This window comes from Populus nigra, chromosome 13 (genome assembly GCF_951802175.1).
Source record: "Populus nigra chromosome 13, ddPopNigr1.1, whole genome shotgun sequence".
NCBI lineage: Eukaryota > Viridiplantae > Streptophyta > Magnoliopsida > Malpighiales > Salicaceae > Populus > Populus nigra.
Genome location: NC_084864.1, coordinates 5,164,750 through 5,181,782, shown reverse-complemented (window position 1 = coordinate 5,181,782; position 17,033 = coordinate 5,164,750). Strand labels below are relative to the sequence as shown.

The window sequence follows — 17,033 nt, the reverse complement described above, 5'->3', positions numbered from 1 at the left end:
TACTGAACTGGATTGAACCTGTCTTTGACATATCCTTGCACTTCTGTTTTGTATCTGCTTTTTCATACACGAAGGTAATTTTTTGCAGCTCAAGCTTCTTGTCTTTCTTAAAACTTGATCAACTGCTATGTGAAAGAGGTTGATCCCAAGCACCTCCATGAAAGGTTGAGTCGTGCCCAAAGTCCGCATTGTGTCTGAGAGGAAGGAAATTGTGGTAGTACAAATTGAGTGCAGTGATTTCAAAAGCAATATCAGCCAGCACTTGTGAGTGACAATTACTTGTATTATTCTAATTCACTAAAATTAAAATATCATCAAAAGACAAGTCCGGCTTTAGACCTTGCCAAACCTTGGGTTATCTCTAATTCTAGCATCAGTAATCTGCTTTTAACTGAGCAAGTGAAGTGGGTTTAGGCTAGATGCATCATCATGAAGATGGGATTTTCGTGAGAGTCTTATCTTGAGAGAGCTAGGCACGTGCTGGGATTTTTCTGCCTGGTTTAGCCTGCTGCTCCTGTATCTCTTTGGCAGGTCCTATCATGGTGATATGCTATGGATCAAGCTAAAAATACATGCACTACCACCACCTGCAACAACATGTCGTGGATAGCCCGTAGGACTAGGTCTTGGTTCAGTTAAAAGGATATGGTGTCTCTACTTAGAATGATGCAAAACAAAACATGCACGAGATAACAGCCTGCTTTAAGCCTGTTTTTCTTAGATTGGACATGAATTAAGTCGCGGTTTTGTTTGCTATGACTTCTGCGAATTGATTTAAGTTTTTTTTTTTTTAGCTTTTATTTCATAGAAAAGTCATAAAGTATATGCTTATAAATTATTTTGGACTTAAATGAAAAGGTCCTTATACTATAGTTGATTTTTAGCTCGTGCTATGTTGCGGGTCAAATTAACTTTTTTTAAATAAAAAAAAAAATATCCAAGCATTGTTAATATTTTTCTAATAAAAAAAAAACTATATGAGGGTTGACTTGATGTGATTTAATTGACTTTGCGGATCCAAAAGCAACATAGATGACCACTAAAAACATAATTTGACTACAAAAATTTAAAATGATATTTGTTTTTAATATTAAGATAATAACATATTGAATTGACTTGAATCAACCCGGGTTAATATGTTAATTTGTTATTCGGGTATGAGACTATGATAACCCCATACAATATAAATCAAAACAAATTATAAAGTTTCATTTTCAATCAACCCAATGTTAAATGATGAAATTGAAAAAAAAATCAATTAAAAAAATAACCTAAAAGAATGACTCGGGTTAACCTATCAAACTCACTACCTAAGTCATCGTAAGATTGAGATAACTCTATATAAAGCAAATCAAAAGAAATTATAAAGTCCAATTTCCAACAACTCAATGTTGAAGGATGAGATAAAAAAAATCAATTAAAAAAGTTCTTAAAAAATGACTTGAGTCAATCCGCCAAACTCATGTCCCAAATCATAAGACTAAGATAACTTCATAGAAAAAAAAACAAAAAAAATACAACTTGATTTAACAAGGTTTAACTTGTCGATCTGCAAATCTAATCATGAGACTGGGATAATCCCATAAAATCAAATCAAAATAAATTATAAAGTTTAATTCTCAATCAACCCTATCAGATCAAATGTTGGACAATGAAATTTGTAAAACTTTTAGTTAAAAAGATGACACAAAAAATGAGCCAAATCAACCAAGGCTAACTTGTTAATCACTATTCTCGGGTTATATGGTCAGGATAATCTAACAAAAACAAAACTAAAACAAATCATAAAGTCTAATTCTCAATCAAACACAATATTAAATTATGAAATTGAAAAACAAATCTATTAAAAAAAACTGAATCAACTAGGTTAACATGTCAAACCCACAACCTGGGTTATGAGATTAAGACAATCTAGTAAAAAGTAAATCAAATGTTGAGAACTTGTAACCTAGGTCATCAAATCGAGATAACCTCTTATAAAAAAAATGACCCGATTTAACCGAGGTTAAAATGTCAAAACCCACAACCTTTATCATGAAACCAAGATACCTCAAAAAAAAGCAAATCAAGACAAAGTATAAAGTTCAATCCCCAACCAATCCAATATTAAATGATTAAATTAAATAAAAATATAAATTTAAAAAATTGACACAAAAGCACCTCGAGTCAACTTGGGTCCCGTTAAGCAATATTCATGTGTCATGAAGTTAGAATAACCTAATAGAAAGCAAACAAAATAAATTATGAAACTTAATTTTCAATCAATCCAATATTGAAACGATGAAGTTGGAAAACTAAAAGTTAATTAAGAAAAAAAACTCGATATGTGTCTTGAGATTGAGATAACCCAATAAACAACAAATATAATATTAAAAGATTTAAAAAAAATCATTGATTTAACGTAATATTAAAGGATGAAATTATAAAAAATAAAAATTTAATTAAAAAACCCTGAGTCAACCGGCCTAATAAAAAATAAATATAATATTAAATAAAAAAAGGTATTGATTGAAAAAAAACAACAACAAACAAAGCATTATTATAATAAATATAATAAATAGTGTTTTACAAGGAGGGGTATAATAAAGATCCTTTTTCTTTTAATTTTAATTTTTTTAATATATATTCTTCAAAAAAGTTGCTTGGAGTTAATAACTCAATTTATCTTTATATGATTAAGTATTTCTCCAATTTGTTCTTATATTCTTGGAGCCAATTTTATCCTTGATTATTTATTGAGTTTATAGCTTATCATTCTGGCAAGATTTTGAGGCCAACCCATCCAAATTTGTTAGGTGAATTGCATGTGAGAAGCATTTTGCTTAGAAATTTAATAGAAGTTCAAGGATAAACTCTGTATCACTTGCAAAGCACTCGACTATCTCCGGTGTTTTGGCTTAAAAATCTAACCTGAATTATAGATTAGAAGTTTGATACACACACACACAGACACATAGACACACACACTTAACTCTAGTTTTTATAAAACATACTTCTAATTTAAAGTCATTGTCAAAGAATCATTTCAACCCAATAGCTTAAGTTGTTAGGTGAGGCTCCAAGATATGATTTATATTATTCCCTAACACACCCCCTCAAGTTAAAGCTCTTTGGGCTTGAAACTTGCACAGACCCACATTACCTTGTACTTAATTTTATCAAATAAATGGGGATGGTGAGATTCGAACTCGTGACCGTCAAGGCTCTGATACCATATCAAAGAATCATCTCAACCCAATAACTTAAGCTGTTAAGTGAAGCCCCAAAATATGATTTATATTATTCTCTAAAAGAATAGAAAGAAAATTATGGAAGAATGACTCAACCCTTTAAGGTTGGGATTCTATGTATTTATAGTCATTATACAAAGCCATGCAAATCTGCAATCAGTTATACAATAGCATATTATTTGCCTAATTTATAACCTAGACGTTAACTAAAAGATATAGTCAATTGCCTAAATTATAGTTATACAATTTTTCAATATCTTGAATCCTATCATACCCCCTCAAGGTGATGGGGAGGATGCCACATCAACTTGTCACGAAAGAAGCAACTTGTTGACGAAGGTAATCCTTTGGTAAAAAGATCAGCAAGTTGATTATTGGAGTGGACAAAGGAAACCTAAAGGAAACCAGTGGAGACAAGCTCACGAATAAAATGATAAGACAACTCAATGTGTTTGGTTCGAGCATGGAAGACAGGATTGTGTGCCAATTGAGTGGCACCTATGTTGTCAAAGTATAGTGTGCAAGGCAGGGGAGTGTGAAAGCTAATGTCCTGCAGGATATAAAAAAATCCATAAGAGATCTGCAGAAGCATGGGTAAGGGCTTTATACTCAAACTCTGTGCTAGAAAGGGCAATAATTAACTGTTTATTGGCACTCCAAGAGATTAGATTAGAGCCAAGAAAAACACAATAGCCCATGGTGGAGCGGCGAGTATCAGGGCATCCTACCCAATCGGCATCAACAAAGCAAGATAAATTGGGAGACATATTGGCATAGAAGCAGATACCAAAACCAAGTGTACCTTTGAGATAACGTAAAATATGTTTAACAGCTTGGAGATGAGCATCGCATGGAGAGTGCATAAATTGACAGACTTGTGGAATAGAATAAGATATATCCGGCCATGTAAATGTTAGGTATTGAAGAGCTCCCACTAGACGACGATATTCATGAGGATCAGGTAACAAAAAGCCATTAGACATAAAGAGTTTGCGGCCAGAGATTACAGGAGTAGGCTGCGATTTATAGTCAAGCATGCTGGTAGACTTAAGTATGGACAGTAGATACTTAGTTTGGAGCTGAAGTTGAGTGGAGGTGTGATGGACCTCAAGACCAAGGAAGTAATGAAGGTCATCAAGGTCTTTCATATGGAAGCATTGAGAGAGCTGATAGACGAAATGATTAATAAGAGAATCTGAAGAACCCATAATAAAATATCATCAACGTAGACAAGTAGCAACATGGTACCAACAGATGAATGATTAGTAAAAAGAGAATTATCAGCCTTGCTAAATTTAAAGCCAAGGGAAATTAAGGCTTGACTAAAACTCTGAAACCACACGCGTGGTGCTTGACGCAAGCCATAAATTGATCGATGTAGTTTGCAAACATGGTTAGGAAAAGAAAAGTGAATGAAACCAGGAGGTTGTGACTTGTAAACTTCCTCAGTTAAAGCACCATGTAGAAAGGCATTTTTGATGTCAAGTTGCCGAATACTCTATTGACGAGAGAGACCAATTGAGAGAAGGATATGAATTGTTGTGGCTTTAGCAACTATACTGAAAGTGTTTGTAAAATCAACGCCCTGTTCTTGATTGAAGCCTTTAGCGATAAGACGCGCTTTGTAACGTTCAATGGAACCATCAGCGCGTTTTTTGATTTTATAAACCCAACGGCAACCAACAATGTTCATAGAGGATGTACGAGGCACTAAAGTCCAAGTCTGATTATCAAGGAGTGCATGATACTCATCTATCATTGCAGAAACCTAATGTGAATCAAGGCTGGCAACTTTAAAAGATGACGGTTCACGGGGGATGGAGGATGTAATCAGTGCAACATAGTGCTGGGGTAAGGGATAATTACTGGCACAAGAGCACGGGGTTTGCGGATGCCAGCTTTTGCATGAGTAATCATGGGATGGTGATTGGAAATAATCGAAGCAGGTGGTTGGATGGCAGACTGGTTAGGTGCAACACAACTATTGGAAATGGTGGGGGTTGAAAGAGCAGCAGGTGAGGGAGATTGAGTAGCAAAAGATGTAGATGGAGCGGTAGGAGGAGATGAAGGTTCCACTCGTTGGGCAGTTGTTGATGCATTAAGAGGGTCAATTATTGATGGTGAATGACTGAGCAAGGCTGGCTCAAAGGCCAAAGCCAAGGGTAACCGTGTTGGAGTAATAGATGTGGAAACAACAGTAGGAGCAGCAGAAGCTAGCCCATAAGGAAATTTAGTTTCATTGAACATTACATGCAGAGAGATGAAGATACGATCACTGGAGGAATCTAAGCAGCGATAACCTTTATGGATAATGCTATACCCAATGAGAATATAGGAACATGTTTTGGGAGTAAGCGTGTCTTGACCATAGTCACCAATAAACGGGTAACAAGAACATCCAAAAGTCCGGAGTAAAGTGTAGTCTGGGCAAGCACCAAACAGAGCCTCATAAGAGGACTATCCTGAAAGGACCGAAGTTGGCAGCTTATTAATTAGGAATACAACAGTAGAGAAAGCTTCAAGCCAATGTAAGAGAGACAAACCAATTTCCTGAATATGACGATGCTTTCTTTCAGCTATACCATTCTATTGAGAAGTATGAGGGCAAGAAACCCTTAGAGAAATGCCATTGGTATCTAGAAATGAACGAAAAACTCATTTAACTAGTTCTTTAGCACTATCACACTGAAATAGTTTTAAACATTGATTAAATTGATTTTTTCCATGTCTTTAAGCTGGTGAAACAGGCAAGACTATCGGAGCGACGCTTCATAGGATAAAGCCAACAGTATCTGCTATAATCATCAATAAAAAGAATATAATAGCGATAACCAAATGTAGTAACAGCAGGAGAGGGACCTCAAATATCACAATGCACCAATTCCATAACATGAGTAGAAAGTCTACTAGATAAATGAAAGGGTAAGTGTTTGTTTTTCCCAGACAAGCATCACAAAACATCGTAGAGGAAAATTTATCTGAGGTACAAATTAATTTATCAGAAACTAACTGTTGTGGGATTTTTAAACCAGGATGGCCAAGCTGGCGGTGCCATGTTGAACACGGAGTAGCCTTAGTAATATGAGCAACAAAGGTTGCGTTATTGTAAAAGAATTTGCAAAGAGAAGTGGAGAGTGCATGAACTGGTATTGGATAGAGATTGTTTTTAACTGGCCCCGTCAAAAGTATCACCCCGGTTACCAAATCCTTTATAACATAGCCCCATGGAAAACAAGCAAAAACACAGTTGTTATCTTTTGTCAGTTTAGCAATGGATACAAGATTTTCCTTTAATTGTGGAACCACTAGAATACCATTCAAAGAAAGTGATTTGGTGCCCATATTGATTGAAGAGTTACCAATATGTGAAATACAGAGAGAGTCACCATTACCAACATACACACCTAAGGTACTAGTAAAAGGAATAGATTGTTGCACTAGATCAGTATAAGAAGCCATGTGATTTGTGGCACTTGTATCTCCAAGCCAAAGAGGCAAGGCACAATCAGGAGAAGTCTCTATTGGTGCTGGCGAATTAGAGACATGAATACCAGAAAACTGAGTAGATATATTATCACTATTGTTTAAATCAGGATGAATATAACGATAATTGTAATTGGAAGCAGAATGACCTTCTTATTTGCATATTTGACAGCAACCACGATAACGTGATCTGCCAAATTGAGAATGATTGCCAGTATTGTATCCAGTATTGAATCGTTGTTTACTAGTATGCAAACTGTTATTGAAAGATTTATTAGAGAAACTAGCAAAAGGTGGAGAGGGATGAGTAGGATACTGACCAAGTGTGCTTGCAGATGAACCACTAAAATTCTGAGAAGCAGTACCTTGCTTTGGTTGATTTAGACGACGAAAATTTCCATGAGTAGTATTGCAGAAGGATTGATAATGTTGTTGAGTGACTAAAGCATGATGTGAGAGTGGAGCCAACGGTAGAGTTGCACGTCCATGAATATGCTCAAGTTCTTATTCATGAATAAGAAGTAGTGCACGAAGCTCTATGAAGGAGATTAGAGTATGCCGATTAGCGATGCCTTGAGCAAATGGTTGATACTCTAGTGTATGAGGAAGACCATGAGGGGTTCTCTTACCAATTCACTGTCTGGAATCGGTTTGTTAATGGCAGCAAGTTGATCTGCTAAACCTTTAATTTTAGCAAGGTAAGCTTCAATGGACAGATCATATTTGTAAGTGTCAAGAAGAGTATCATGCAAGATATCAACATGAGATAGAGTTTGCTGATGAAAGAGCGTTTCTAGTGTGTCCCAAACATCCTTGGCGATATTTTTACCTAGGACCTCCGTGCAAGCTGTTGACGAAAGCGTATTCTTAATACCACCTACAACGAGTTGATCAATCTTAAACCAGCGAGCATAATTTGGATTTAGAGAAGCAGTGCCATCAATAATGATGGTTTTTTAAGGAGGCGGATCAGTGCCATCAATATGGCCATAGAGGTCATTGCGGATGAGGAGGAGTGATTTGATCAGACCAAAGCAAATAGTTTTCAACATTGAGGTGAGTAGAGAAGTTGTTTGTCAAAACAATAAGAAAGATGGGAAGACTGGAGGAGACGACAGAGATAGAGGAAGGAGCTATAGGAGTGGTCATTGTGTGAGAAAGAGATTTACTTTAAGAATACGCAATCAGAGCTCTGATACCATGAAAGAATAGAAAGAATATTGTGGAAGAATGACTCAACCCTTTAAGGTTGGGATTCTGTGTATTTATAGTCATTATACAAAGCCATGCAAATCTGCAATCAGGTTATATAGTAGCATATTATTTGCCTAATTTATAGCCTAGACAGTAGCTAAGAGATATAGTCAATTGCCTAAATTATAGCTATACAATCTGTCAATATCTATGTCAATATCTTGAATCCTATCAAATTTTAACTTATTTTTATCAAGCAGATCGTTTGAAGATAATGGTTTCTACAAAGGGTTTCATCCATCTTCCTTGGAAGGCACTGCTGACTTAGTTTGGTTGTCTTTCTTTCGAGAATCAGCTCTAGTATAGATAGAGATTGCTATCTACTTATCTGTCTTATGCATCCATCGATCTTGTTGGGAATTCATCATCGAACAAGTATAGGGGACACAAATTTAAAAGATGCCTCAGTAATGATGATTCTCAAATTGTCGAGAGCCGCTTGCATATGTATACCCATGAAGGTTGAATACAACTGCTACTACTTCATATCTCTCTGCAAACCTTTTTGGTGATCATGAGTTCCTTTAACATTCGATGAATTTGTTTATTTCAAATTGTTTCTTCCACCTTTGACAATATTAGACCTTGGTTCCGTTTCATTCAAACTTTAGCAACTGCAATTATCGATGTAGAAAATATGTGTTATTTATGATCAAAACCGTTTTCTTTCTTCAGGTCATCAGCAATCCAGAGAAAACTCGAATTCACATTTTCTTTTGCAACTATGATTTGAGTAGCATGTCCGCTGGTACCAAAGTAGGATGTAGCACTTTTATTGTAAGCTTATTAATTAGTATGGTTTGTTGTTGAACTTTATTGGAATACAAATTTTCTTATTTCATAGTGATGAGGCTGCAAAAAATCAAAAGGAATATTATGGAATGAATTATTCCTTATGATCCTTGTATATCATTTACAGTGTGTTCTTTAATGTATATCTTCAAAGATTGTAAATCTTGTCTTCAATAAATACCTACATAATATCTTTTAGAGACCCCTGAGTGTGTTGATGGAGGACCCTCCGAAGATTAAGTCAGTATGAGATATTTTTATGTGACAAAAAAAAAACATTAATAAATATATTAATGAGCTTTTATGAAGATAAAGAGGAAGAAGAAAAAGAAATTGTAGAAGTTAGAGAAGAAGAAGAAGAAAGATTGTGTTTATGTCTCAAAGCATAAGGTTTCAAACCTCTAATGCTCTCGGGGAAAAAAGAAAAATGAAAAAGAAGTGCTAAAATCAAATCAGGTGGCTTGACTTACAAGCGCTAGACTAGAGGAACGTGGTTTATCCATTTATTTATATTCGGAGTCCTACCAGGACTCGGAAACAACCCCTATAAGGCTGTAAAAGAGTACCCCTACACTCATCATCATGGAGATCACCAATGAAACAGGTGTTGTTGCTGAAAAGAATGATTATTCAGTGTGGGCAATTCCACCTGAAGTTGTGGGAGAAAAGCTGAAAAAGTTGATGGGGGCTCTTAGATCAGAGTTTGGTGGGCCAGAGATCCCGCCACATATAACTGTTGTGGGTGCTACGAGCTTAACAGAGGAGGATGCTTTGAAGAAGTTTAGGTCAGCCTGTGAAGGGCTCAAGGCTTATCATGCTAAGGCTGATCTTGTAGTTTCTGGGGCTTTTCCCTCCCAATGCCTTTATTTGCTCTTCCATTCAACGCCTGAGGTGGGTCTGAAAACATTCTTTAGAAATTGATGGTACTTTTCTAATTTCTTGATCTATAATCTTGTTTCAGATGCATTAAGGTAATTCTTTAGAAATTGATGGTATTTCTCTCTTTTCTTGTTCCCTAATCTTGTTTCAGATGCATTAAGGTAATCACATCCTTGTTTTCTGATAATACTTTTCTTCTTTTACGGTTGTATATGTATGATAAATTGATAATTACCTAAAACTCTTCCAGGTAATGGATGCAAGTGAGCACTGCTGTAGCTATTTTGGGTATAAGAGGTCTAATCGTAAGTATTCTTCACTTTCATGCTTAGAGTCGTGACATAAGAATATGGGAAGCATAAATCGAGCATTAATGATAATGTTTTTGAGCCTATAACCATAAATTATCTTTGTAGGGTATATGCCCCATCTTAGCCTCCTTTATGGGACACTTACAGAAGATGAGAAGAATAAAGCTCGAGAAAAAGCGTATGTTCTTGATGAGAGCATCGATGGCCTGAACTTCCAGATAAGTCGCCTGGCACTGTGGAAAACAGACCGTAAAGACAAAGGAACTTTGGAATCATGGAGGCAGATTGCTGAATGCAGCCTTAGCCCCAACTAGGTATTCAATTCTTCTTTCTTGATGCATGAATTTAGAATAAGATATACCAAATTACCAAGTGCTCTTCAGCTGCATGAGTACTTTGGTTAGGTATGCAATTTTATTTCCGGCGGACTTGGTTGTGTGGGAAATGTTATGTACTAGCTTGAATGTTTATTGAGAATAACATTAATTTGATTCACTCTCCTGGCGGTTGAGGCTTGATACAGAACTATGAGTGAAAACCAAAGGAACTTCTGAAATGAAACAATCACCAGACAACTTTCTCTGATTGACAATAAAAAATTGAAAAGAAGTTGGCAATCCATGGGTACTCATGATATTCAACACACTGAGATCCATGAAGCAATTTGGATCATACCAGGAGGTTCCACTATGCCATTTTCAGACTTATGTGAGAATCAGGATCGAGTATCAGATCAAAATACAGCGTGTACACTGCAGACGAATCAAACTTCAAATGTTGGAACTTCAGAATCAAACCCATGAGTAGATTGGTAGGCTAGCCGAGCTAGTCTGTTTCTATAAGGATCACTCTCTCTTTTCTCCTGTAAGAAAGCAAGGCATTTCTCCCCCTCGGACTTGACTTCAATATAAAACTCATGCGCTTCGTTCGTCTCTTAATGCAGCTTCCTTCCCGCAGGGGCACAATTTGTGACTGTACGTGGTCAAAATCTTTTGGTATTGCGAATATACAAGCAGCGCTGCAAAATTAAAATTATTATTTAAAAAAAAAAAACAAAAATGATTGGCATAGAAAATTCACTTGTCTGTAGACACATATCATAAAATTAATGCACTTGCAATTAGTAGTGTTATGATTTTTCCGGCATAATCCATTTATTATTATAAAATCAATTAGAACAATTTAGTCTATTCACCTTTTGGAATGAGTAGAGTCAAGACTTTATCACCACAAAAAACTTTAAAAGGTTGATGGGATAATTCTATCTTTTTACTTTTTAAATGTATAATATAAAAATTATAACAAAATTATTTAAAAGTTTGAGCAAGAGCAACTCAGTCTTTGTACATTTTATAATCACAATATAAAACTTATATTAGTCTTAAAAGCAAATGTTGTCAACCTTGCATCGAGGAGTTTTTTGTATTTTTAAATTGGATTTTTTTTTTGTAATTGGCAAGTTGTCTCATAGGCAATTTAATCTTTTAATTATTATAAATATAATTTTTAAAAGAAGAGTGGTTGGTACGTTTGACGCACACACTAGCTAAGGGATACTTGTACCTTTTAACGATGCTTGTAGTGTCGTCCCACTTCCAAACACTACCTTCCAAAGAGACGTTGGAAGCTCTCGTCATGATCTTCCTAGTGGTATGGCATATGTGCACGATGGTGAAATAGTTGGGCTTTGATAGACTTTTTTCTTCTCCCTCATTTTTCTCTTTTCTCCTTCCCAAAATATAAAAGTGTCATTTCATTTATTTTTTTATATACAATTTGGTCTTTCTTTTTTTAATTGCTATTTTTTTTTAATCTTTTTCCTAAATTTTGTTCCTTATCATTTGATTTCATTTAATTTTTATATCAAATTTAGTCCTTTTTTTTATTTCTTTTTTTATTCATTTCCTAATCGTTTTTTTTTCAATTTCATCAATCACCATCTGATTTCAAATTAGTTTTATATCAATTTTAGTCCTCATTTTTTATATTGCTATTTTTTTTGTTTGGATTCTTTTTATTGTACATTTTTCTTTCAATTTTATTCCTCAATATTTTATCGATTTAAAATTTTGCTTGGTTAGTTTTTAGGGCTTGCCTCATTGAGAGTTAATCCACAACTCATGACCAGGGTTATAGGTTTCGAAAGTTAACACGAGTTGATTTTGATCTTTTTTTAGATTTTTTTTAAATTATTCAATTTCATCATTCAAAATTTGATTTATTAAGAATTGATCTTTATTTTTTTTTTATTCACTTTCCTTTTTATATAGCTATCTTAATCAGGTACACATAGTCACAGGGTTAGCTGATTAACCCAAGTTGATCTAGATACTTTTTTTCATTGTTTTTTAATTATTATTTTTTTGTTTCAACATCAGGTTATTTGATAATTGAGCTTTATAGTTTTATCTAGTTTGCTTTCAGCAAACTTCATGGGTTTTTTTTTACATTGTCAATTTTTTTGTCATTTATTTTTTACATTCCTTTTTTTTATGTTGCATAAAATTTAGGTATGCCTGCAATATAGTATGGCCACTATTGAAAACCCTTGATTTCAAATAATAATAATAATAAAAAATAGTGGCTTTGGAGACATTAGACTAAAAATAAATAATAATAATAAATAAATAAATGCAATCACATAGAAAAATAAAAAAAATATAATTCAACTAACGATCCCTCTCACTCATCCTCCACCAACACAAATGTAGGTCTATTAGTCGGGACCTACCAATTGCATATGTATTTCTTCTGGATTACATATGATAGATTAAGATCATAGAAACTAACTTTTAAACCCTTCCAATTATACTAGCAACAATCCAAGTGTCCAATGATAACTCCACTTTCTTTTCCTTCCTCTCATAGATTGTAGAGGACCAACTAAATTCTCTCAATTTCAGGATAAAAATTAACAAATTGACAAACCCAGGAGGAGGAGGAGGAGGAAAAAGAAGAAGAAGAAATACCTCTAATGAAGCCAATATTGTCCAGCTTTGATATTTTAAGCCAACACAATTCAGCACCTAATTAAGTATCCTTGGAATACTTACTCAATTGGAATTAGCTAATATTAATTTTATTTATTTGTTTTTTTGTGGGATTTTTTATTGATTTTAAAAGCAATACAGATTTTCATTGGTCTTTTTATTTGTTGGGCTTACTTTGACTAATCAATACTAAATTGGTTGACAGTTGAGTTTTTTGCATCAACTCGAGTCAAGGATTTAATGGGTTGCGAGTTTATGGCTTTTGTCCAATTTTAAAAGGTTTGCCTGAGTTTTCTTGATTTTTTTTTTAAGCTGATGTTTTTTTTATTTTCATCATTCAACATTTATATCATTAACAATTAGTCTCTATTATTTTTTTTTTTTAGTTTAACGTGGGTGTCCGGGCCAGCTTGCGCGCACCTCGACTAATCCCACGGGCCCTGAAGTTAACGACCATGTAAGCATTTTATATGTCTTTTTTTTAGAATTCTCAAACTAACTCGAGCTGTCTTGAGTCTTTTTATTTGCTGTTTTTTATGGGATTTACTTTGGCAAATTTTTTAATTTGATATTTTTTTTTTCTAATTTCATCCTTCAATATTATGTCCACTGGAACCAATTTTCTTTTTTGGTTCCATCCTTCAAGGTTAAGGTTTTTTGATATTGGGCTTCGTGATTTCCTTTGATTTTATTTTTATTCGTCTATCTCGATCCTATCGCTTGGACCTCGAGTTTGGTGGGTTAACTTAATGTTTTTTTTAAGGTATCTCTTTTAAAATTTAATATTTTTTGCGTTCTGTCCTTCAACATTAGGTTATTTTGGAATTGCGCTACATGTTGTTTCACGATTTATCTTCTATTCGGTTATTTCATTCACATAATTAAGATCTTAGAGTTTGGTTTGCTTGGTGTTTTCTGGGTTCTTTTTTTTTAAATTGATCCTCTTTTAATTTTATTCTTCAATGCTAGATTTGTTTGGGATTCAACTTCAACTTTTTTTATATTTGTTTTCCATTTTTTTATTCCAATTTCACAACATGACTTGCATATTTTCCATGCTTGGTTAAGTTGACCCATGTCATTTTTTTCTTTTTCTTTTTTTTTCTTCCATGTTTAATTGGTTGGGATCTTAACTTTATTGTTTTTTTTACTATTTTTTTTATTGGTTTCCATGTTTTTTTTTTAAATCGATCTATATTTGTTTTTTTACTCGGTCAAGATCTATGATATGAGTCATGTTTTTTTAAAAAAAATTTTAAAACATGTTTACATCACTCAAATATCTTTTTTTATCAAAAAAAAAAAATAATTTGGCCAACAATGTAAGACAGACCCACAAATCTATAATGGGTGGAGGGGCATGTCAATGGACTTCGTAGTTAATATTGTCAACCCTCCTCATGGATATGGTTTTGTCTTCTTCTTTTTTTTCATCTTATTCAGTGTACGAAGAATATTTTATATTGAAATTGACGAGGAGGTGCGAGCTCTGATTTTAACCTTAATTAATATTTTAATATATTATTGAATCTTTGTGATAAAATATTAGTTGTTTGTAATGATTTTCGGTTTTTTATTTTGTGCGCGTGCCAGTAATTTTGTGCGTGAATGTGATTTGTGTGTAAATGTTTGAATTTCTTGTGAGTTTAATTATTCGATATGATGTTTATTTTTAATTTCTATATATATGGATGTTTGTCATGAATGTGTGTGAGTTTTTTTTTTTTAATATGATAGGAGTGTTTTATATAAAAAAATATAAAAATGATTGCGAGCTATTACAGTTTTATTGTTTTTTTTTTAACATGAATCAATGAGTTGAAAAGTGTCTTTAACGATACTCTTTCAATTCACTTTCCATCATATAATAAATTATTATCTTACCGACAAGGTCTCTTTTAAAGTGACAAAATATAATTTTAAAAAATAAAAAAAATATTATATTTCTTTTATTGTCTCTACTTATAAATATGTTTTTGATAATTTTTATGCGTTATAACATGTTATTTTGTATTGTTGTGAGTGGATCCCAATCAGTCAATGTGACCTCACATAGGACCAATGAGTATGAGTAGTGTCTTTGGAGTCTATTTTGGTCATATTCAAAGAGTGGGGTTAAAGCTCAATTTCTACCATCATACGGGTGTAATGCTTATTTCAAAATCTAAAATCAATGAAATATTTTATTTTTAAGGATTAAAGTAAAACTTTTTTTAAATAGATGAAATCTTTTATTTTTAGGGATTAGTGTAAAAATACTTAGTTAAAATTGTACAATTGACAAAATCTCTTATTTGTAAGGATTAAAGTCAAATTCTTTGTTAAAAATAAAAAAAATTAATGAAATCTTTTATTTTTAGAGATTAAAATCAAATTTCTCGATAAATCTTTTATATCCTTTTAAAAAATATATATAATAAAATTTTCTTTAATTATCAGATGGGAACTCTATTATTTATTTATTTTCTTTTAATTATGGAGAGTTACGCATTCGTCATGGTATCACAGACATGATACCCAACCCATTTTTAAGTGGAGATTGAAGATCTAACTTCAATGTTTTAGGTCTCGTTAAGGGGCTGCTAATTTGAGATGGAAATGTACATGAAGAGCTGCAGGATTATGATTTTAATTATGTTTCACATAGTGCTCAGCAATGTGCAAGTAAACTGGCAGTGCATGTTATTCAAATTTGTAAATCGATTTATGAAATCAATATCTTTGTTCTCTCTTACATTAAAGGATGTCAGTTTGTTGGTGTTCTGCATTTGCTTATTATTATTATCTGCTAAGTGTTCTTGGATATTGCTAACATGATCAAATATGATAAACCACACGTACGTTTTTCCACTTTCTCCTCCTGGTGATGATGATTCTCTTTCCACAACCATATTGGCTGTTGTTTTGTTTGCCAATACACTGATCTTTTCACTAATAAGACTCTGCCTGAGTATTCTTCCGAGGAAACAATGGGCATGTTGCCGATAACAAGTATCATCTACAGTATCCATTCGAATGTTGTCCTGCCAGCACCTGCTACTTGTAGTAAAAATGACAGTCGCCATGATGGAATCTCTTTGATCTTCTCTTCTAAAACTAAGCTTTCTTTGGACAGTGTTAAGTAATATTTATCTAGTTTTATTTATTAAGGGTAGAATAGTATTTTTAGTTTAACCTATATATAATTCCTTTGTATTTAGTTTAACTTAAGCACTCATAACAAACATATCATTGAGAATTCTAGCGTCCTTTTATGTTTGATCTGAATTACTTTAACATGGTATCAGAGCCTAGTTGATCGAACCCTTGGCTTGTTAATTTTATGAAACTCGCTGCCCTTGTAGAAACCATGTTCACCAATGTCAGAGCCACTGCTCGTATCAAAATCGTTATCATCATCCATTTCATTCCCTGTAAGATGTTCCAGTACGCTCAATGCATTCCTTTGAAGCTTAACTTCAGATTCATTTTTCAAAACATCAGACATGGGTTGTTTGACCTATTAAAAGATGGAGGATGAAGATCAAGTTTTGTGCTTGCGGCTGAAGAATTAATATCTGAAATTTTATTTTAGATTCTTCAGCTTCTGCAATTTGGTATTTCTGTTCTGCCTCTACAATTGTTTTGGTATTTCGTCTTCTCTCCAGTTTCTGCAATTTGGTATCAGCTTCTGCAATTTGGTATTTATGTTCTGTCTCTGCAATTGTTTTGGTATTTCGTCTTCTCTTCAGTTTCTGTAATTTGGTATTTGAGTTAAGTTTCTGCAAAAAAAAATAAAAATTGGAGTGATATTTTGTCTTCTGCTTCTGCAAAATCTAGTATTTGGACTGTTCTTCAGCTTCTGCAATTTGGTATTTCTATATGTCTCTGCAATTATTTTGGTATTTCGTCTTCTCTTCAGTTTCTGCAATTTGATATCAGCTTCTGCAATTTGGTATTTCTATTCTGTCTCTGCAATTGTTTTGATATTTCATCTTCTCTTCAGTTTCTGCAATTTGGTATCAGCTTCTGCAAATTGGTATTTCTGTTTTGTCTCTGCAATTGTTTTGGTATTTCATCTTCTCTTCAGTTTCTGCAATTTGGTATCAGCTTCT

The 17,033-nt window shown here is 33.6% G+C and overlaps 1 protein-coding gene across 1 annotated transcript; it reads left to right on the top strand.

Moving 5' to 3' along the window:
• Nucleotides 1-9,238: 9,238 nt before the first annotated feature.
• LOC133671111 (cyclic phosphodiesterase-like) lies at nucleotides 9,239-10,444 on the top strand. The gene is made up of 3 exons (XM_062091756.1): nucleotides 9,239-9,650; nucleotides 9,889-9,943; nucleotides 10,055-10,444. Exons 1-3 carry the CDS (start codon nucleotides 9,342-9,344, stop codon nucleotides 10,261-10,263), a joined length of 573 nt encoding a protein of 190 aa, XP_061947740.1. The 5' UTR covers nucleotides 9,239-9,341; the 3' UTR covers nucleotides 10,264-10,444.
• The last annotated feature ends 6,589 nt before the right edge of the window (nucleotides 10,445-17,033 follow it).

Coding starts and splice junctions, on each gene's coding strand:
- LOC133671111 (XM_062091756.1), top strand. CDS start 9,342: ATGGAGATCACCAATGAAACAGGTGTTGTTGCTGAAAAGAATGATTAT. Junction 9,651..9,888: donor TCTTCCATTCAACGCCTGAG/GTGGGTCTGAAA, acceptor AAACTCTTCCAG/GTAATGGATGCAAGTGAGCA. Junction 9,944..10,054: donor TGGGTATAAGAGGTCTAATC/GTAAGTATTCTT, acceptor TTATCTTTGTAG/GGTATATGCCCCATCTTAGC.